At 33.3% G+C, this 24,497-nt stretch overlaps 2 protein-coding genes across 5 annotated transcripts in view; both read right to left on the bottom strand.

Annotated features, from left to right (window-relative positions):
- Window positions 1-24,497, bottom strand: part of LOC144980234 (uncharacterized) — a 240,613-nt gene that overhangs the window by 183,253 nt on the left and 32,863 nt on the right. The gene's annotated exons all lie outside the window — the stretch shown is intronic.
- LOC144980232 (uncharacterized) lies at window positions 1,178-20,396 on the bottom strand. Of its 3 annotated transcripts, none has more exons than XM_078927834.1 (2): window positions 20,325-20,396; window positions 1,178-2,672 (listed from the first exon to the last, which is right to left on the bottom strand). In XM_078927834.1, the coding sequence occupies exon 2, from the start codon at window positions 2,657-2,659 to the stop codon at window positions 1,451-1,453; it is 1,209 nt and encodes a 402-aa protein (XP_078783960.1). In that variant the 5' UTR covers window positions 2,660-2,672; window positions 20,325-20,396; the 3' UTR covers window positions 1,178-1,450. The 3 variants fall into 3 exon arrangements, with proteins under 3 accessions (XP_078783960.1, XP_078783958.1, XP_078783959.1); XM_078927832.1 differs by having other exon boundaries at window positions 20,197-20,375; XM_078927833.1 differs by lacking the exon at window positions 20,325-20,396 and adding an exon at window positions 20,205-20,285.

A 24,497-nucleotide genomic window follows, 5' to 3' on the forward strand; every position in this document is an offset into this window, starting at 1 on the left:
GTGTATTGTGTTATCTATTTCTTATGTTATCAAATAGGTACGTTTATTTTCTTAACTTAACTATTTTTTTCCTTTCCCTTATTATTAAATAAAGATAACATATAATTGAAGCAATAGACATTTAATAGCTATACTTTGAGGGGGCGTTTAAAATAATATTTGTCCGATTGTAGTTGAGACCATTATTTATTTAATTTTCATAAAACCAGACAGCCGTGATGAAAAAATAGGTATTAAGGATGGGAGGAGTAAAGGAAGGGAGCAGAAAGAGTTAGTTTAAAACGAGAGAAAATAAGGATGAGGAAATGAACAAGAAGTAAAAGAAGAGGAAAAAGGAGGAGGGAGTAGAAGAATATCGAATACAATCTTTGCAAAGTAAAAAATGTAGTAAAACTTTGATGCAATCATCCCAATTTATAGAAATGTCAACTTGAATATAACATTTGTAAAACTTTTACTTCAAGTTATTACATTTACACCGGTACATAACAAAACAGAGACACATTATTCTAGAAAACTTGAATAGTGAGAGACATTTTAACTAGGTCTAAGTCCAGGCGGCACATATTGCTTCTGTTAAGAATATAAATAACGATACGCAATGTTTTTAAAGGATAATGGTTGGCCAGTTGCAACTACTATCTGTCACCAGTTACTCAAAGATTAACAAGTTGCGGTGTTACGGTGGCTTGTGCAATTCTCAAAGCAACTTTAGGCTGGGTCAAAAGGAAATAATCTCAAGTAGGGATATAAATTAAAAGCATTCTGGGTCAAAGAATGGAATAAATAAAGACTAGGGAAAAATACACATAAACAACGAGAGCCAAGTGATTTAAAATTTGAAAGCTGTTGGAGGGCACAAGTGTTCTTGATCCAAGGTGTGAATCTATTTTCAAATTTTGATTCCAACCCATTTTTATTTAAAAATCCATTCAATAATATAATGTTGATGGAATTTAAACACATTTTACTTACAATTATTTACAATTAGCTGTTCTTTCTTTGGATTTAAATCTTATAATTCTTGCATTTTTTAAAGTTGGGTTATCACCCTTTGAACATTGATATGTTGTTTTTTTTTAAATGTTACTGTGCCTTATACTATGGAGACGACACAGACATTTAGCTACAGTCGTAAAGTCATAAATTGATGTTAATTATTGGATGACAACAAAAATCAAGACACCGAAATCGGCATTTATTTAGGTTACCCAAATATTACAATGTCTACAAGAGATATCGGATATAAATAAATGGCTGAATTATGTAAATTCTCTTTATTGTTTAAAATTTTGGCATCGTTATAGATGAAAAAATGACACTAGACCAGGGCACAAAATTGTCACGGAGACATTGCATCATAATAGTCATTAAGAATGATTTATATACTTTTTTGATAATCTTTTCATTTTGTCATTGTTCTATTTACTTGACATTCTTTTCCAATGTTTTATATTTTGTAAAACATCGATAAGAAATGTTGTCTGTACCTAGAACTTATGGTATAATAAATGAATATGTTGCTTGATGAGTTGATTACAGCGAGAAATTTATATATTGTTTCAGCTGTCAATATATTCGCTAAGTGACAATCCATAAATATCAAGTAAAAGATGATTGTGATTAAAATGTCAGGAGTGTAGCACACGATGAAAAGGGTACAAATTGCCACCATCATAACAAAAAGTCTTTTGTCTTTGTCCACTTTAATCTTCGTCTTATCGTGGATAGCCTTCACCTTTCCCACCATCTCTGGCGTTTTGGAAACGTTTGGCTTTAATGGAGAGGCAGTGTTGTCAGTTTTGCTTTTGTTATTGGTGGTGGCCGAGCTGTCTTCAGTAGAGAGGGTAGGAATGACTCCTTTTGATAACGATGTCGATTTTCTGAATTTTCTGTTGGATAATGTCTTAATCATTGTAGCATTACAAATTACAACTATGCCAAACGTGATGAATCTGAGAGAAACATTCATTGATCTCATTGTTTGCGCAGCGTTTACATATTCAGCAGAATCAGACCATGGTGTGTTGGCAAACCTCAAGACAGATTCATTATTTGGATATTTGTCCCAATATAGAAAACTTGACGTGTATTGTTCAAAATGACTTGCAATATTCATGACAAAAATGACACAAACAGCATATAAAGTTTTCTTGGCAGTGAAGATATACTTGACCTTAAACGGAAACACAACAGCAACAAATCTTTCCAACGCGACATAACATGTCAAAAAACAGGTCACTTGTTTGAAAATCGGAGCCATTTGAAATGTAAGATTAGCCATATCAATTGGATCTACTATATAGATGGGACTGTCGAAGAAATCAATTATAATCACCCAAATATAACCCCACAGTAAAAACATACAAATAATGAAATCGGATATTGCCAATCCAGTCAAGGTGACGGTGTTACTGTCGGAGAAAATTCCAATGCGATAATAAACAAGGATGTTGAGGGCATTGGCAACAGATCCACATAAACTGATGACACTCATTATAAAATTATCTACAACCAATCTAAACAAAAAGTAAGTTTGACGGTTAAATATTGGTATTTGACACCAATGGATTTCGTTGATTGATATAGTTGAGATGTTCATGCTTGTTTTGTTAACCAGGTTTGAAACCATTAAAGATTGATTCTTAGAAAATTCCATGTTTGATATGTAGCTGTGAACGAGAGAAGGTATATATTAACAATTATTATTATTATTATTATTATTGTTATTATTATTATTATTATTATTATATTATTATTATTATTATTATTATTATTATTATTATTATTATTATTATTATTATTATTATTATTTTATATTATTGTTATTATTATTATTATTATTATTATTATTATTATTATTATTATTATTATTATTATTATTATTATTATTACTATTATTATTATTAATTATATTATTATTATTATTATTATTATTATTATTATTATTATTATTATTATTATTAGTAGTTAGTATAGTAGTTAGTAGTATAGTAGTAGAAGTTATTAGTAGTAGTAGTATGTAGTAGTAGTAGTAGTATAGTAGTATAGTAGTAGTAGTATAGTAATTATATTATATTATTATTATTGCTAATTTATCATTATCATTACTATTATTATTATTATATTATTTATTATTATTATTATTTATTATTATTATTATTATTATTATTATTATATTATTATTATTATTATTATTATTATTATTATTATTATTATTATTATTATTATTATTATTATTATTATTTTATTATTTATTATTATTATTATTATTATTATTATTATTATTATTATTATTATTATTATTATTATTATTATTATTATTATTGTTATTATTTTTTATATATTATTATTATTATTATATTATTATTATTATTATATTATCATATTATTTTATTATTATTATTATTATTATTATTATTATTATTATTATATTATTATTATTATTATATTATTATTATTATTATTATTATTATTATTATTATTATCATTATTATTATTATTATTATTATTATTATTATTATTATTATTATTATTATTATTATTATTATTATTATTATTATTATTATTATCATCACTATTATTATCATTAACAGGCAAATAATCATTTTTGTTCTCGCAATATTAATTTAATGAAAATAATTACAACCATGGGGAAAATTTCTGAACGACACCGAGAACGACCTAACGTAGACTTACATTCTACGAGAAATTATATCGATTACATTAATACAGGTTATGCCAGTAGAAATGCAGCAAGACTTTGTTCCAAGCATCCCAAGTAATGGAAATGTCTATATGAATATATTTGTCCAACCATGAGTTCAATGTGATATCTTTATATATGTACATAACACAACAGAGACACACTATTCGAGGACACTTGAGTAGTGAGATATAGTTTAACCCTAATCGTACGTAGGGGATAACTTTGTTACCCCAGCCCTTTTTTTTCTTTTTTTTTCTCTGTTAACCTTTTCAGTAATCCTCAAAATGTATTTTTACAAAGGGTTAAACTCAAATGGTTATAAAAAAATGCAAAACATAGTGACCATTGGCGATTTCGCAATTTGCCCCATTTTTACAATTGAGGGTAACTTCATGGCCACATTTTCCAAAGAGAGCAAAACCCGTATATGCCGATTCGCAAGCCGGAGGTCACCTAGTCACTCCATTGTGGAATCGCTATTATAGACTCCATACTAACTACAACTATCCGGTCAACATGGCTGACACCTGTGGCACTGAGCTTAGGAACAGTATATTTTGTCTAAAGCATCCATTTATTTTTTGTTTTTGAGTGAATGGATACCACATTAATTATAACCATTGCTAACATCAGTGTGAGATCTTTAAAGAAGAGCATTCGAAAGGAACTACTGATAAATGATTGTGTAAAGTACGAAATAGGGGCTTTCTAAACAGTTATCCTTAGTATGGAAGTGGTTTTATTATTAACAAAATTTGAGCAAATTTTCATTCAAGGCAAGGGAAGTGTCGAATAGAATATGCGTTGCCCAGTGCAATCTGAAGACTAACGGCAGGAAAGTGAGTGGAGCAGGCACTTATTTTGGTAACAAAAAGAGATGAAGCGAGTATAATCCTACTAGTAGGAAAGTTCCAGAAGACAATAGAGAATAAAATTATTTCGTTGCGGGATGGGGGTTTGAACCCGCGACCTTATTGATACGACAACTCCGCCAATCGTATGAGCTATCCACGATCCCAAAAAAGATCGTCTCTAACTCAGGTCATTATTAGAGCTCTCTCTCTCTCTCTCTCTCTCTCTCTCTCTCTCTCTCTCTCTCTCTCTCTCTCTCACCGACTACTTGAGATCGCGTGTCCAACACAAATAGCCTCCGCGAAGTTAGTTGGCCTGCAATTAAGCTCTATCTCTCTCTCTCTCTCTCTCCCCCTCTCTCTCTCTCTCTCTCTCTCTCTCTCTCTCTCTCTCTCTATTCCATAATGTAGAGTCATGCTCTCACCGGCCAGGCGGAGTTGTCGTACTAAGAAGGTCGCGGGTTCAAACCCCCATCACCGCCGCGAAAAAATGTCATTCTCTATTGTCTTCTGGCGCTTTCCTACTCACTTCATCTCTTGTTGTTACCAACATAAGTGCCCGCATCACTCACTTTTCTGAATTAATAAATCACCCCAAATACCGGAGCATAACTAATGTCTTAATTGCTTGTGTTGAGAATATTGGCTATTAAGCTTAAGTGCTGGCCAACTAACTTGTTGGATGTTGTTTGTGTTGGACCCGCGATCGCAAGTAGTCGGTGAGAGAGAGAGAGAGAGAGAGAGAGAGAGAGAGAGAGAGAGAGAGAGAGAGAGAGAGAGATTGAGAGAGAGAGGGGGAGAGAGAGAGAGAGAAAGAGAGAGAGAGAGAGAGAGAGAGAAAGAGTTCTAATACTGACCTGAGTTAGAGACGAATTTCTTTTTGAATCGTAGATAGCTAATACGGTAGAATCACGCTCTCACCAGCCAGGCGGTCTCGTACCAATAAGGTCTCGGGTTCAAATACCCATCACCGCCGCGGAAAATGTTTATTCTCTATTGTCTTCCGGCACTTTCCTACTTACTTCATCTCTTGTTGTAACCATAATAGCTGGAAACTTTAATGTTAAAATAAGACAATGAAAAGAAGGCCACTCATGAATAGGGGCCTACTCAAAAGTATTACGAAATGAGAACGGAGTGAGATGAGTAAAATTTTTTGAGGACAAAAACCTGTTCGTCGCAGACAATTCATGTCGTCATCTGTCACGCACCGGACAACATGGACTTGCCAGATTTGAGATCAAAACAATGAATGGTAAAGTAAAGTCAATATACAACCACATACCCTGTCAACAGTGACCAAATAAGGCCATTACAGATGCAAGATCATATGGTGGCACGCTCCTTTCAACTGACCATAAACTCGTCAAAACATGTTTCAAATTTAACCTACACACATTATGGCATACAAAAAAAAAAAATCAAACAACAACACGAAAATATTAACCATTGGCGGAATAGTGAACGATCTGAAATGTGTCGTTAATATCCGAACAAGCGCTTGACCCACTCATAGAACAACAAAACAAGACACGCCACAATTAAACACCTGACTTGTTGTGGACAAATACTCGATTGACAATAATTAAAGGCCCCGAACTCACAGCCGGTGTCATAACAAATAGAAAAGTATGATGTTCCCAATTTAAAGATATGGAAATATTGTCAACAAAACAAAAACAACTCAGAATAACAATTCAAGATATAGTTAATGAAGATGAGAACCTGTGTTCCTAAAAACAACGAAACAAGACGCTGTATCATATAAGAAAAATGACCATCGAATTAAAAACATTGGAACTCGATGCAAAAGTAGAAGCTGTAAATAAAGCAAGCAATGACCAAGCAATGTTCAGTACCTTAAAGCTGTTAAACCAGAAGTCTTTCAAAAACCCACTCACTTTTCTGAATTAAAAATTCACCCCATACACCGGAGCATACTCAATGTCTCAATCGTTTCTATGTTATATGTTTGTGTTGAGAATATTGGCTATTAAGCTTAACTGCTGGTCAAAAATAACTTCGCGATGGTGGTGTGCGAACGAATCGGCGATCTCCAGAAGTGGGTGAGAGAGGGATCTAGAAATGACTTGGGTTTGATACGAATATTTTTGTGTTCGTGGATAGCTCACACGGTAGAGCCACGCTCTCACCTGCCAGGCGGAGTTGTCGTACCAATAAGGTCGCAGGTTCAAACCTCATCACCGCCGCGAAAAAATGTTATTCTCTATTGTCTTCTGGCACTTTTCTTCTAGTTGGAGAGCAGTTGTAATGTCAATTCGAAGTTGGTGATAAAAATGCCCATTGTAAGGTTTCTTCCCATTTCAAAAAAGGGTTTGGTCAGTGTGCCTTTCAACATGGGTTTTTGAGACATCCCTCTCCATGTAGAGTTCACAACTTTCTCCGAGTCATACTTATGCTATATTTCTTAGCATTAAATGGGCTGGATATTAAAGGAAGGGACAGGGTCTTTTCCACGGGTTACGCTGCTTGTCAACGGTAAACGCAGGCCTTTTGACATATTTTCTCAGTAGGTTTCTGTGGAATTCGTCCCATATATCTCTCATCATGTTCCTCATTATCATAACCATTGTCTTTGTCATCATTCTCAGATACAAGCCCCGAGAAAGCCAGCCCTCCAATAACGACAAAAGGCAGAAATCACATAGCACTAGACACGCATCACACTTCACATGAGACCAACTAAAGTGAACACTACAGTTTAGGATCTCTCACAAATTCTATTCTCTCTGTGTACTCGTCCATCTAGACAGCTCACAAAAACGGGCAATTCTGGAAATCGAAGCACACTTTCTGGAACGACTAAGGATTGTTGCCTATGCGCCACCCTCCCCCCTCCCCCCCCACCCCCCGGTCGCCCAGCAGAAATCATAAATACATACGCAAACATACACACACACACACAAACACACACACAACAAGCACACACACCCTTACATTCATCCCTCTCTCTCACACACCCATTCTCTCTGACAATACGTTGTTTTGTTATTTTATTCGAGGGAATTTTACGTCAATGGTATCGAATATCTTGAGAAAATTTTGAATTGAGAGCGGCAAAAAAAAATCCAATCAATTTCCACTTACCTTGCTAGGTTGCAGATAGCTCAGTTGGTAGAGCACTCGTTTCACACGTCAAGCGAGCAAAATTTATTCCGGGTGCATTTGAGATTTTTATGACCCCCCACCCCCCCTGCCCATCCTATAGTGATTGGGTAGATGGGTCTGTTAGATCTAGTGGAAAGAACTTCGTGATAGATTAGCGTACATACCAAAGGATAGCAAGTAATTGCAATTGTTTGTTTCATGCTATAGAAACAGATCATCACAGGGTATCAAAATAATCCCGACGTACGAATATCGATAATTTGGTGGGGTTTTTTTATTTTATATTGCATTGGATAACAAAATGTCCCCCGACGTACAAATAGTGATAGTTCTTCATTTTTCTATATTATGTCGTTATCCAGTTTTTACACTGTATTGCCATGGGATAACAAAGTCATCCCCGACGACTAAGGGGTAAAAACACGACGTACGATTAAGGTTATCGAAGGCTTGGCGATACATATAGAAGAGTAAAGTTGGTGCAATAAAATAAACAACATCACGTGACCGGATATTTGACATCAAACGTGACCCAGATTTTTTTATAAATGACCCGAACTATGCTGCAATTGACCTTTAGTAATGTCATGCGCATCCAACCAACTTTTTGTTTACATGTTGCTAAGGCAGCAAACTGAAGTTGGCGCGAATAAATTCAAGCTGTTTACTCCGAGTCTGAGATAGCTAGGGAGGCCACGATCATATTTTTTTATCGCCAAAATACCCCTTCTTTTATTTTATAGGAAAACCATAATCATGGTTCCCCCTCCTCCCGTAAACAAAACCATATCTATGTCCAGGGAAACGAAGATGGTTGCTTGTCTTTGGTTAAGGCGGACCATACTTTTTTTTTACAGCGTATCAAATGATCAAAGTCAAAGCATACGGTCAATGTAATGAAGAGAGTAAATTCGAATCTATCTCCTATCTCTTCGCTCAGATGACCCTTTTGACAGAAGACAACTACTACTTCTACACTATAACTATAACTGCACTACCACTACTGTATTATAACCACTGATACCACAAAACTATAGACTTTTATACTATCTAGAACTAATGGACCGTATGGCTTAGCGGTACGGTTTTCGTCTTGTCACAAAAGTCGAGCAATGCCAATGCTAAGTGTGATCAGTAATAGGATGGGTGACTAATCGTGAAAAATTATACACACATTACCCCACTCGATTGAATGAGTATCTGGCTACAGAAATGGCGGTTAGTGTAGTGACAGTTTAAGTAAACAAGGGTCGCCTAACAGGCTGTATGACAAAGAAATATGGTTCCACACGGCTTGTTGAAGTGGGGGGATAAATATGAAACATTTTGAAGCGCATTGCTCACGGCTATCTGTAGAAATGCGCTGTATAAATATTCATATTTATGTACTTGGTCCAACGGATACTATTACTATTTCTACTACAAGACCTCTACTACTACTACTACTAATAATAATAATAATAATAACAATATAATAATAATAACAATAACAATTATTATTGTTGTTGTCAGTATCACCGTTTATTAATGATTTAAAAAAGTGTTAAAGATACTTGCAAAATGTTGGTGTTGTGTGTGTTGTAGTAATCCAGCGACGCAACTCTGTACTGTCTACAACTACAAGAGACGCACAAGACCGTGGCACTAAACATCCCTGGCATGCATTTAGTCAAACAACATGAAAGCAACATTCACGGTAGCGTTAACTACGTCAAAGTCAAAGACAAAACAATAGTGACATACAACCAGGACATGACAGTAAGTGAGGTGGAAATTCTCAGAATTGAAAGCAGACACTTCAATGTGATATTACTGTCAACAAACCTCCACCAACGCCATTCAAGTGGCCAGTTACATCCACCATTAGTGAGAAACCAATGATTGTGATAGGTGACTTTAACTGCCACAGCACCAAATGGGGATACAATGAGAACAACAAAGATGGAGATACTGTTGAGGAATGGGCTGACCAATATAATCTGACACTCTTCTATGACGCATGAAGCATCCCTTCCAAGCGCTTGCTGGAGAACAGGCTACAACCCAGACCTTGCATTTGTGTCTTCCAGATATGTCAAAAACTGTCGGCAATCCCATTCCAAAATCAGTATACAGACCTATCGCCATTGAGGTAGGATCAGTCATCTCTACGAGAACAAACAAATTATATGAACTGTGTTCGTGGACCTGGCAGCTGCCTATGACACAGTAAATCATAGGAAACTGCTCCTAAAGGTTGCAAGGGTAACTCGTAACACAAAAATAGTTGCAATAATAAAATTCCTTATGTCAAACCGTCACTTTTTTGTGGAAATGGATGGGAAGAAAAGCAGATCACAAAAGAACGGACTCCCTCAAGGATCGGTACTTGCACATATCCTTTTCAACGTTTATACCAACGACCAACCTCATTTTGAGAACATCAGGGGGTTTCTATATGATCTGTGTCTTGTGTCCCAGGCCTCTGATTTCAAGACCATTGAGGAGAGACTAACGGATGTCCTGGAGCCACTCTCTGAGGCCACATTTAAAGAACTCACTTGCCAACCCAGGAAAAACTCAAGTGTGTGCTTTCCATTTAAAGAACCGCCAAGCCTAAAGAAAACAGGAAACTGAACATCTGGAATGGGAACATATTGGATAAAAACACATTTCCCATGTACTTCGGTGTTACCGTAGACCGCACAATGTCCTTTTCTCAGAACACAAAGAAAACAAAAGCAAAGGTGGCCACAAGAAACAACTTCCTAAGAAAAGAGGCAAAAACTTACACGCCATGGGGAGCAGATCCGAAAACAGTCAGGACAACCATAGTAGCCCTCTGCTATTCATCAGCCGAATAGGTCTCACCAGTCTGAGTAAGATCCTGCCATGTCAAAATAACACCTGCCGGATCATTAGAGTAACTTGAAACCGACTGCAGTTCCAGTCCTCCATCGGCTGGCTGGCATTGCACCTCCATACATTCAAAGAGCCACTGATTCCAAAGCCCAGAAATATGAATAGAAAATGGACCCAAGGCACCCAAGGCACAGCCCAATGACAAGTAGACTGAAGTCGAGAAAGAGCTTCACGATGGAAGAAAGCATCAACCCTGACCATGCAGCTGTATACAGGCGTTCCACGTTGAGAGAGTGGAACAATCATGCAAATGAAGCTGTTGGAGATCTGAGAGAAGAACTGTCCTACGGAACTGAGCTCCCCAGGAATGAATTGGTAACACTGAACAGAGCACAGGCAAAACTTGTGAGAACAACTGGAAGCATGAAAAAGTGGGGGCTGGTTGAGAGTAGCTTGTGTACATGTGGGTGCCCAGAGCAGACATCCTTAGAGAATGCCAGGATGCGCTCAGCTGCACTGACCATGACCCAAGAGTCTGCTCCCCAGATGCTGTGGAGTGGGTTCGGTGTTGGTGCGAAACTGTGACGATGATGACTTGCAAAATGAATAAGTCTTACACCTGCCAATATATAAGTAAGATGACAGGATGCTGATCTTTTTAACATCAAAGTACTTTTGTAACCCGGCAGTGCTAACTTTTATGTGTAACCCAGAATGAAAAGTTATTACAAAAGACGATTGCAAGATATTTAGATTTAGATAAATTGCTAGTTTAACATTGTGGTAGACGTACATATATGTATTAAAGTTACATATCCAATAACCTGTAGGTTAACAGAGAAGGAAGGGCGCACAAGTTCATTGTAATTTGAAGTTGAGGAGTTGGAACAAAGTTGATTTGCATTGAGTCAGAATTCAATCAAGTCTTAGACTTAGATTGAAAGAAAAAAATCTTTTTTAAAACAAGAAACAAAAAAACAACCCTACAGCGTTCACCAGAATGAATAAAAACAGGACAGTCTTTAAACTGTATCAATGGAAATCACATCTTGCATATACAAGACCTCTAGTGCTATTGTGAGGATTGGTTCTCAGTCTCACCCGTTATGCTGTATCTGAGTGCCATAACACAACTTGTGAAATCCAAATAAATTAAAAACAGATTATAAATTTATATCATATTTATTGTCATTTCATTCATATTCATGTTATTCACACTGAAATCATTTAAAAAAAATATAGATATGATGTTTCTCCATTAAAGGTATGCTTGTATTCTCATCCTGTGAAAGAGAAAGAAAAAAAAAAAGAAAAAAATTGATAATTATTACTGAAACTGTGTAGTTCCATTTTAAAAATCTGTGATGTAAGAGCCTCAGCAAAAGCTTTGGTTAAAAAAGGTTCTGATTCAAGAAATGCACTTCTTAGGCAGAACATGCGATTAACCTGTGTAGACTTTAGTATTATGGTCTTGCATATAATTATCAAGTGCAGAAAGTTTGCCATTAAAATGATTATTTAATAGAATTTAATATAATTTGATTCGAGAAATGGAACACAAAGGAAGAATTTGCGATTAACCTGTCCAGTCATAAGCATCATGTTCTTGTTTATAAAGTGCAGAAACTTTGCAAATAAATAGAATAAATAGAAAAGAATTTTATTCGAGAAATGGAATACAACGGCAGAATTTGCGACTAACCAGTTAAGACAAAAGCGCCATGGTCTTATTTACAAAATACAGAAACTTTGTGAATATTTCGAGAAATGTAGCACAAAAGCATCACTGTCTTGCATATGAAGTGCAGAAAGTTTGTGATTAAGCCACTGCATTATTTAATATGATGTTGCTGATAAATGAAACAATGCAATACAATTTTTTAAAATATGTTCTGCAACATCACATGGTCCCATCTATCAAATTCTACTACCATTACAAATCAGCTACATAGATGGTTTCATCAGTACTCTTATCTTGCTGATAAATTAAATTATAAATATAGAAAAGGATATAATAAACTTTAAAAAATTATTATAAAGTTAAATGGTAGACAAGATAAAGAGGTCATTGCCTATTTCTTTTTAAATTTCTTATTCATAACCAAGGAAGCAGGTTTCTTTTGCTATATTCTTCTTGACTTCACTATGTAAATGTTTCTTTCAAGTGTATAACAAGCTCACAGGGCATTTTTATAAATAAACAGGAGCCAATACCATTAAAATGGAGAGATCACTGCCAAAAATTACATAGGGATAGATATGCATTGGTTTTAACGTGTATTAGACACTGTCATTAGAAAAAAGTTTTTAAAAATCTTTACAAACTACAGTAAGCTGCTTTTAAAATTAAGAAACGCTCGAAAGCAAAATATGGTCCTGTTCTCTTAATCACCGCTCTCTAGTCTATAGATTAGGTCAATAAAGCTGAGAGGTTTTATGAAGAATATAGAATATTATAGAAGTAGAAGAAAAACATTAATTTCAATAAAAAAAAAACAAAGAAGGGTCCATAATGATATATGAGGAATTCTATAAGATACAGTAACATGAAAGCCATTTTGATAATCTTGAAGGATAAGACTCAATGATGATGATGATGATGATAATAATAATAATTATGATACTTCTTCCTGAATATAAATTGATTAATTCCCATGGTATAGGCAGGCCAATGCTTCCAGAACAATTAAAGGAATGCAGAGACTCATTCTTGTTGTAATGTTATTTAGATCTGAAAAAAAAAAGATAAGCATGGCATTCTAAACCATTTTCCCATGGTCCCATAAAAAGCAATATCATCTCACACAAAATCATAAAGTAAAATTCATATGGACCAAACAATGAATAAAAGTTATAATTACCTTATTTTATCAATTATTATCATTGGATTTATTTAACTTTATATGTATTAATTAAATGACAATTCGAAATTAAGATACCAATGTTTGAATGAATAACTGGATCTAACTCTACAAGTAAAATGTAAATGTGCAACTTATTCAGATTTCAGCAAGCACTTGTTACAGTCTGTCGCTTCATGTTACAGGAAAAACTCCAGTTCCATGAGCCTTATGACTCTAAAGGACCAATTATTTCAAAGTAAAATGAAATACCATTTATTTTTTAAGAAAGTTATCAAGCACTATTTAAGGTCTGTTGCTTCATGTTACAGAAACAGGAAAAACTCCAGTTCCATGAGCCTTATTACTCTAAAGAACCACTTATTTCAATGTAAGAAGAAATATCATTCAATGTTGAATATATAGACATGACCTATTTCTTAATGGTTTGCTTATATTCAATAAAAACATTAGAAAACATAATGGACCTGGAACTCAGATACCACAAGGTTGTTAAAACCGTTGGGTCAGGTCTAATTTTATCAGAGGTTTATGATCATGAAGGCAAGATTACATAACCAATGTCGATTAGCTTTTTAAAAAATGGGCTTTTATTTACCTTCCGGTGAACTCATTTGATCAATATTTCCTGTATTTAACTTTCTGATCACATAAGAAAAGTCTAATAAACATTGAATATATTTTAATGCCTCTAGATTTCACTTTAAAGTCAAATAAAATATCTGATCACAAATAAAATTTTTGATAATTCGATCAACAGAGAGAGCTTTTCAAAATTGTTCGCTTATTATTCCTGAGGCAAAATTTAGATAAGACATCATTTCACATATCATGGTGATTCCTATGAATTACAAAATCCTAAAAAGCTTCTTCTTCATAAAAAAACGTAGAAATAAAATTAGGTAATCTAAAGTAATCAGAGAGGTTTAGTTTTCATTTCAATCCAAGGTAAATCCGTAAAGAGTTGTAGGACCAGGCCCCTCTTGATCATTACCCACAAAATTGATTGAACTAACAGGGATGTGTATAAAACTGTAACAAAACCCCCAACGACTCCCCCCCCCCCCCCCAACACTCATACAAAAAATTAAGCACAGTTTTTTCATTTTCACTTCTCTTGAGCCAAGGGAAACTCGTTGCTCATTTTAGCTGCACAGATTCGAATTCAATCGCTTTCCTCCCCCCCCCCCCCCCCTTTTTTTTTTTTTTTCTTTTTTTTGAGCGAGTCTATTCTTTTCTCCTTTTTTGTTTGGCCTTGTTCAGTTTCTGAGCATGAATTTCTTAAAATTGTTTGTTTTCTTTTTAATACAAAAATATTGGGTTTTTTTCCCTCTATCTGTCTGGGAATAACCAATTTTCGTTATTGGCAGACCCTGTCTGGGAATAATCATAGCGATGACGAAAATATCAGACCGCACTCCCTGCATTTTACAATAAAATATGTTTTCTTTCACACAGCTACCGACCAAATAAGGCGAATAGGCTTGGAAGATCCAAAACGTCATACATGTAGTTTGACACCTGACAAATATCAAAGATGCGATAAGGGGTTGAGTGGGACATTTTCTTTTCCCAGACATTCTCATTTTTTCACCACCCCTTCCTCCCTCTCTGCCATTCCTTCTCCCATCGACTCTCAGCAAAAACAATAACAAAAAGTCTTATGTGGCAAAAATGGCTACCAACTTAAATCCCTCAAACAACACAAGATATTGAAAATTGTGGCAGAGACCCTTTGCCTTTGTCTTGTTCCTTTTCCAGTTCCAGTCATGAACAGATAATGAGAGAATGAAGACCTAAAGATTGTTTCGAAATCTATTATCAGGTTAGGAAAGAGCAAGAGTCAATAAAATATGACAAGCGATGAAAGCTTCGCACCACGAAAGATGAGGATTAAAAAAATACAACTTTTGTTGAGATTCCACCTGCTGAGGAGGGGGGTGTCTGCTTTTTTTTTTTTTTGTTCCTTTCTGTTTTCTTTTTCGGTCAAGTTATGACTGACACACGTTCTAGACTGTAAACGTTACCCATAAAATGTCATAAATTACGAAAAGTGTTTTCTCTCACACAGTATTCGAATCACTCACTGAATGAGCATGAAGCAGACATAAGTGAAGGAAACGTAAACTCTGTAAGTGAGAATCGGCGAGTGAAGCTGTACTGTAATGACTGACACTGACAGTGACAGTCAAATTGCGAAGTGAAATGAAAACAAATAAACAACGCATTCTAAAATTATGCCGGTGAGACATCCAAAGTTAAATACCCGAACGCTATTATGGATTAACATTGAACTAAATCGTTTCCTGCTCTCAAAACCAATCGATACAAATTACAAACTCAAACACTGAAATTGGAATCTTACCTTTGCATGAGTTGGACTGCCATTCTTTGCTGGTGATTAGGAACTTTAGCAGCCGGACAACGTTGCGCACAAAACAGGTCTCCCGTTTTTGTCGTTCAAATTGTAGATAATACACATTCAGTTAAAAACAAACACGTACAATTAAAATTGTTATTTAGTTAAATTCTTTGTATATGGCTAAATTATTCCGAAAACCAGATTTCAAAGAGTTCTTGTTTTGTTCACACAAGCGCATTGATTTTGGTGAATAATCTTGACCGTGGTCTAAAAATAGACCGACAGTAATTTTTGATAAATTTTACCATTTGTTTAATAAAAAATCAATATTTAGATATTATTTGACGCGTGATCGAGTATTTATGAATATGTGTTTCTTTTGACACCTAACAGACATTTTTTAATGGTTATTTTTTTCTATAATTTACATTGGAAGGTGAGCTGTCAAAGCCAGGAACATGTGTTTTGCCACGTGCATCTAAAATGGTCACGTGATGTTGTTTATTTTATTGCACCAACTTTACTCTTCTATTATTGTTCCTGTTATGAATCAAAATAACGATACGCAATGTTTTAATAGGATAATGGTTGGCCACTAGCAGCTACTATCTGTCATCAGTTTCTCGAAGATAAACAAGCTTGTGCAATCCCCAAAGTTGTCAACGATCGCAACTTTAGGATCTGTTGGGACGCTAGGTCAAAAGGAAACTGTGTTATACAGCTCGGTACAGAGTAAAACAAATATAACACAGGAGACTAAACACTGTGTTATAAAATATGAAATGGTGGTCGGTCGGTGACGAATAAAAATGCAACGTATGTTGTAATATTACATCTCAATCAAAGAGTGTGATGGTAAAAAGGTGCCCGTTAACATTTGAGTCGGTCAAATCTCTATCCAGATCCAAAAGGATAGAGCTAAGTCTTGTACGTAAAACAAATTTGAGAAGCACGGTTGTTCTCAATATTTGTTGGGCTGTGATCCTTTCAGAGTGATGAAATATCTACTCATCTTCACGAAAAGTCAGAGCGACGCTGTTACAATATTGCAGAGGAGCAAACCCGAGACGTCAACAAGACAAGATTTGTTTGTGTGTGTATTGTATTATCTTTATATGTAACTGAATAGGTACGATTTGGTTGTCAAACCTTTCATTTTAATTTCGACATTGTCTTTATCTTTTGACATAAAATTACAATTTAATTAAATCAGCAGTCTTGTTCAATAATTTAAAGCTATACTTTTGTGGGGACCTTTTTTAAAATCGTTAGTCCGATTGTAATTAAAATTAACTTTATATTTTAATGTCATAGAGCCAGTGACAATTATTTGGAGGGGACAATTTTAAAGAATGATAAAGTCTAGCTGTTAACACTACTCACTTAGATTAGTATCTATATTCTTTAAAAGTATTAGAAAGTCGAGCTGCTTATACTACTCACTTTGTTTTGTGTAAATTCCTTTCTCATCCATTCAGTTTATCTCTCATTCATTTTATTCATCCAGTCGTATTTTACTGTTTCTAAATAATTGTAAATAGTGTACACTCTCTTTGATTTAGTTCTAAAATAAATACTAACCTGTTATTGTTTTGATCGACAGATTAATGTTATTCTGACAGTGAAGACGTAACATGCAATCAAACAAACAGAAAGAGAGGTGAATATCAACCTATCCGCTGTGTAGTCTATTTTTCATGTTATATTCTGCACTTGTCAGCTAAGTTTAACGCGATGTGAGCTGTTCTGTTGGATGTGTTTTTGGGGATGTTTTCTTAATTCATCACTAATTTCCCTTTTAAAAGAAATACGCAAACTAAAGTATCGATAAATTGTATCCCGTTTTAAAATAGCAACGGCTATCCTATCTTCAACTTACTGTAAGAGTTCATTATGTGCAGTGACACACTCATAAAGTTTATTCACGATGGTTAGTGACTAGTGTTCACACACCGAACACTTTAGAATAATACTTGCAATTGACACATCCGATCAGTGTTCCTCCCGTAATGGACAAATTCGATCTCAAAACACCTTGACCAAACGCCCTCGAATTACGCCAGAATCCTGTTTGTCGACTTTTCGTCAGCTTTCAATGCCATGAACACAGATATATTGCTTCAAAAGTTGTGCAACATGGATATTCCAAACTACCTTATTAAATGGTATAAAGAGTTTCTGACCCATAGACCGCAATGTGTAAAATTGGGTGAACATATCTCCAACAAAAGAACGTTGTCGAACCGATGTCCCCAAGGCTGCGTGAGTTCCCCAATCCAGTACATCTTATACACCAACGACTGCAGACCATCCTTTGAAAATTGTTTTATAGTGAATTATGCAGATGATACTGCTATTTTTGGCTTATTAAAAGATAAAGTTACCGAAAAGAATTATTTCAAACAAATAAATATATTCAGCGATTGGTGTAAACAAAATCAGCTTGAATTAAATGTTGAAAATACGAAAGAACAGGTGTTTGGTGTAAAAAATAATAACAACTTAAAGTGTGTGACGATCGGTAAAGATGATGTTGAGATAGTTGACTATTTTAAATATTTAGGAATAACCATTGATAGTTCCTTCAATTTCTCTCAACATATTAATATAATATCTAAGAAATTTGCCCAAAGATTATACATCCTAAGGAAATTGAGAACATTTCAAGTAAGGAAGAAAACTATGTTAAGAGTTTATGACTCATTGATTAAAAGTGTAATTGCGTTTGGCTGCACCATATGGTTTGGCGGATGCCGACTTAAAGATAAATCAAAAATTTCAAAATCTATCAAAGAGGCATCAAAATTAATAAACCATCCTCTTGATGGAGTAGAAAGAATTCATGGAAAAGTAATAGAAAGGAAAGCATTCTCAATTACCAACAATAAAAAACATATTTCATACCATGAATATAGTCTTTTACCATCTGGGAGAAGATTTTGTCAGATTAAATGTAGAACTAACAAGTACAAATCAACGTTCGTTCCATCAGCAATAAAAAATTTGAATATTTCATATGGTATAGAAAAACCAAGGATTGATACGTTGACTGATTAACCGATTAATTGATTTAATGTTAGATTAACTGACCAATTGATAATGATGATAATTTTTGGTGTCGAATTGCCACAATTGTAACAAATTGAAAACGAAATGAATATGTTTATGTTGTGTATATCGCACGTGTGAAAGAAAGAGAGGAAGAGAGAGAGAGAGAGAGAGAGAGAGAGAGAGAGAGAGTAAGAGAGAGAGAGAGAGAGAGAGAGAGAAAATAATTAGGAGTGAAATATCTATTCGATGTTACAGTTATCATTTAACTTTATAACATGTGTAACTAAATGACAAATTGCCATATTTATGGACAATAAAGATCTATTATTATTATTATTATTATTATTATTATTATTATTATTATTATTATTATTATTATTATTATCATTATATTATTATTATTATTATTATTATTATTATTATTATTATTATTATTATTATTATTATTATTATTATTATTATTATTATTATTATTATTATATTATTATTATTATAAATATGGCAAAATAATATATTATTATCATTCCAAATAAAAGGCCAAACTAAAAGCGACACACATCACAGCCTAGTTTCAGTCTGTATTTATAATGAACATGACACAATTTAAAGCAGAACAAATGGACATATAATAAAAAAGGATATTATAGAGTTGGCAAACGGACTCAAAATACCAGAAAAAAAAAACATTTTCAAGGTATGACGATAAAGTGAAAGAAGAGAGAGAGAAAGAGAAGAAAGAAATAAAAAATAAAAGGAAGATAGAGAAAAGCGTTTGCTCATGCGTGAAATAGAAATAGATATTGAGCTAGTACTAGAAGACGAAGAAGACAGAAATTGCATTGCAAGCAGAAATTTAAAAAAAAATAAAAATTAAGTAACTCAAGGTAGTCAGGTTAGAAAAACAGACACTGCCGAGTCAAACTTCCAAAACTTTCCGATTTTCTCAAATGATTCAATTTCTACGCCAATGAAAACTAAAATCCTTTATTTTTTCTACATGCGTCCTGTGTGTACTTGTGTGTGTTCACATTATTGTTGTTGTGTAGGAATGTGTGAAAGCGAGAAAGAAAAAAAAATGAAAACTGTGGATAACCCTCAAGTAAGTGGGGCTAATACAAGTCGATGGTGATGATGGTGATGACGATTGTGATGATGATGATGAAGATGATGATGATGATGATGATGATGATGATGATGATGATGATGATGATGCTGATGATGATGATGATGATGATGATGATGATGATGATGATGATGAAGATGATGATGGTGATGTCCCAGACTTCTACGCATTTCTTTCAATTAATTCACTCTTCTGTTAAATACATTTGTTTTATTTTTCTACAAATCTCTTGTTGGCTACAGGTTTTATCTTTTATTTTACCCAATCACCTTCTTACTGGACAGGTGTAATATTGCTTGACTTTGTGAGGAAATGTGAAAGAGCATCGCTTTCTCAACACAAACACCGACGGAATCTGTAAACTTTGCTCTTATATACTGCGAAAAAAAAGAATTACCGAAAATTGAACGAAGCAGTGAAATAAATTGTTCAATCAATCCTAGACGTTGATATCAGGAATGAAATATGTGAATTAAAGTTAATTTTTACTCGTTATTTAATAGTTAACATACTTGGCGAATCGATTTTACTACCAGTTTGGTGAAAATGGTAAGACATGTATGGTTAGACTTAGATCGAATCCTGCCTAGTAAGTGGTAAGCTATTATGTATAATACAATACTTGAGTCATCACAGAAAATTGGTGGTTGTCAAATTAAAAGAGGATATTGTTTTGTTTTTTTATTAATTTCCCAAACACGTAGACATGGATAAATTGAATATTTTTTACAAGTTTTTACAACGGGAAACGACTTTAACCTAAAATCAATTTCCATGATAGTAAGGTAGATGATAGATAACAACATTTGAATATATCATATTTGGTACAATCTCAATATTACGATTCAACAGCAGTTATGAATTCGAATTGCATCTTTAGTACAGGGTAAATCAATAAGTGCCAACTACTCGTCAAATCTAAGATAGAAAACAATATAGCATCCAATTACCCAACGGTGAGAGTCGATAGTGATAATACTACTGTCAAGGCACGTGATACGAAGTCATCAGATGCAATGCATTTCGATTTGTTGTGTGTGTGCATATTGGTGTGGTGTGTGTGTGTGTGTGCGTGTGTGTGTGTGTGTGTGAGAGAGAGAGCTTGTGGTGTGAGAAAAAAAGAAAGAAAAAACGATATATATATATATATATATATATATATATATATATATATATATATATATATATATATATTGAGAGAGAGAAAGAGAGAGGAGAGCGGGGGGTAGGGGGGGGGGGGGGGTTGTACAGGAGTCTAAACTCTTGTTTATGTTAAAACATAATGATATAATAATGTAAGACACAGAATTGAGAAAATTGATCGGTACCTTTCAGAAAATTATATATGTCTGTTTTCTTGAACATGACATGAAAAATCTAAATGTAATTATTCAAACAATTCATAGTAAATTCATTTTGATAATTTGATAATTGCTAATAATACTACGGTTATAACAACAACAACAACAACAACAACAACAACAGCAACAAAAACAAATCAACAGATATGTTACTACTACAGGCACCACTATCAACAACAATAATAATAAATAATAAATAATAATAATAATAATAATAATAATAATAATAAAAATAATAATAATAAATAATAAAAATAATAATAATAAATAATAATAATAATAATAATAATAATAATAATAATAATAATAATAATAATAATAATAATAAATAATAATAATAATAATAATAATAATAATAATAATAATAATAATAATAAATAATAATAATAATAATAATAATAATAATAATAATAATAATAATAATAATAATAATAATAATAATAATAATATAATAATAATAATAATAATAATAATAATAATAATAATAATAATAATAATAATAATAATAATAATAATAATAATAATAATAATAATAATAATAATAATAATAATAATAATAATAATAATAATAATAATAATAATAATAATAATAATAATAATAATAATAATAATAATAATAATAATAAAATAATAATAAAATATAAAAAAGAAGAAAGAAGAAGAAGAAGAAGAAGAAGAAGAAGAAGAAGAAGAAGAAGAAGAAGAAGAGAAGAAGAAGAAGAAGAAGAAGAAGAAGAAGAAGAAGAAAGAAGAGAGAAGGCCACGGGAAATGATTGTATCCAAACTCTACCCAATTGGGTGTATGGATTTAAATGACAAAGGTGTTTGCTCTTTCACGGCATCTGGTCTAATTTGTTCGACAATCTAATGACGTAATTCACGGACTGTCAAGCATTCTGACTATCGTTAATCAGCTTATGATGACCTTTATTTCTTCCAAAATATTGACTGTAGAAATAGTAGAAAACGGTAAGGGCTGCCTGAAGCCTGTGATCGTAAAATACTAAAGAAAGAGTGAAAATGGAAAGGCTTCGTATGGGAACAGTTCCCGTATGTTCCCATACGAAGCCTTTCCATTTTCACTCTTTCTTTAGACTGTAGAAATACAAACATATTGTTATCTTTAATATAATTATGTAGTCTTTGTCCTTACGGTGTAGTTTCAATATTATATTATCATTGTTATTATCTATTCACAACGATGAGATAATGATTCTAATTTGTTGATTATTTCACCCCTGTAACATTAACTTAATTTTTAAAATAAGTATTTAAATTTGTTATTGATTACATGGTCACATTTCTTTGTTCATTGTCACACAATATTGATTTTAAATCTTGACTTTATTCTATGCAGTTTTACCGACATCCATGACGACAGACAGTGAGTAATTTCACCGGAGGTGAGTTTTAAATCATAACAACTTATTCCTGATTTTCTTACGGAGGGAAATTGTTTACTTTATACAATCTGACTGAATCTTTCTTACAAACGTATATTCTAACTGACTTGTGTTAAGAAGGACAATTGTTTATTTTATACAATATAATTGAATCTTTCTACAATCGTAGATTCTAATTGACTTGTTTTAAGAAGGACAATTGTTTACTTTATACAATCTAATTGAATATTTCTTAAAAAAGTAGATTCTAACTGACTTGTGTTAAGAAGAAAAATTGTTTACTTTATACAATACAATTGAATATTTCTTACAAACGTAGATTCTAACTGACTTGTGTTCAGAAGAAAAAGTGTTTACTTTATACAATATAATTGAATATTTCTTACAAACGTAGATTTTAACTGACTTTTGTTAAAAAGGACAATTGTTTACTTTAAACAATTTCATTACCTTTTTATTAAAAGCGTGTTTTGACTTAACTAGACTTAACTTGACGACAAAGAGATTACTTTATACATGTTGATAGGCGTTTTTAAGTTTCTAATATTTTTTTCTGGTCTAAAAAAACTCAAATTACGCAGGATAAATGTTGCTAAGCATGATGTTATTAGTAATAGATTCTTTTCTGCACAGAATCAAGTTACGGAGAACATGTGTTTACTGTATAGGCAGGTTGATTGGTGATTGAAATTTTAAGTAACTCATTCTTGACTGCAAAGACGTCATTTGCGTAGGACAAGTTTATACTTCTTCTTCTTCTTCTTCTTCTTCTTCTTCTTCTTCTTCTTCTTCTTCTTCTTCTTCTTCTTCTTCTTCTTCTTCTTCTTCTTCTTCTTCTTCTTCCTCCTTCTTCTTCTTCTTCTTCTTCTTCTTCTTCTTCTTCTTCTTCTTCTTCTTCTTCTTCTTCTTCTTCTTCTTCTTCTTCTTCTTCTTCTTCTTCTTCTTCTTCTTCTTCTTCTTCTTCTTCTTCTTCTTCTTCTTCTTCTTCTTCTTCTTCTTCTTCTTCCTTGTAAAAAAGTATTTAGATTTAAAACAAAATTTATATAAATTCCTACACCAAACTCAAAGGAAAATAATGATCTTCACCAATAAAACACTCTTTAGCAGAAATGTCTAATGATTACAGTATTACGTGATTTATGGAGACACCAAGATATGTCATCACTTTAAATTTGTATAGTGGAAGGCTCAGGAATTGCAATACCAAAGTCTTTTACGACACCCCAGAGAAGTGATCAAGAGACCCCAACCATGGTACATGTTTTGATGCTAGTGTTGGTATAGCTTGTATGCTCTCGTAATTGTGGTGATAATGATGATAATGTGGTGGTAGTTGTTGTAGTAGTGTCATTGCTGTATTGATGGTTATAGCAATGGTTTCTACTACTACTACTGCTCCTACTACTATTACTACTACTACTACTACTACTACTACTACTACTACTACTACTACTACTACTACTACTACTACTACTACCACTACTACTACTACTACTACTACTACTACTACTACTACTACTACTACTATTACTACTACTACTACTACTACTACTACTACTACTACTACTACTACTACTACTACTACTACTACTACTACTACTACTACTCAATTTAAAACTGGAAAACAAAAATGGATCTATGCAAAAAAGTATATGAAGTTAGCAAAACAACTCAAAATACCAGAAGAAAAGACATTTTCATTGTGTGAAGAAAACGTGAAAGAAGAGAGAGAAGAGAAGGGAATCGAAAAGAATAAATTAAAAGGAATCAGAAAGTAGAGAGAAAAGAAAGGATTCAGAAAGTAGA

This window comes from Berghia stephanieae, chromosome 9, assembly GCF_034508935.2.
Source record: "Berghia stephanieae isolate SIO BIC M18660-M18661 chromosome 9, UCSD_Bste_1.3, whole genome shotgun sequence".
NCBI lineage: Eukaryota > Metazoa > Mollusca > Gastropoda > Nudibranchia > Aeolidiidae > Berghia > Berghia stephanieae.

Coding starts and splice junctions, on each gene's coding strand:
- LOC144980232 (XM_078927834.1), bottom strand. CDS start 2,659: ATGGAATTTTCTAAGAATCAATCTTTAATGGTTTCAAACCTGGTTAAC.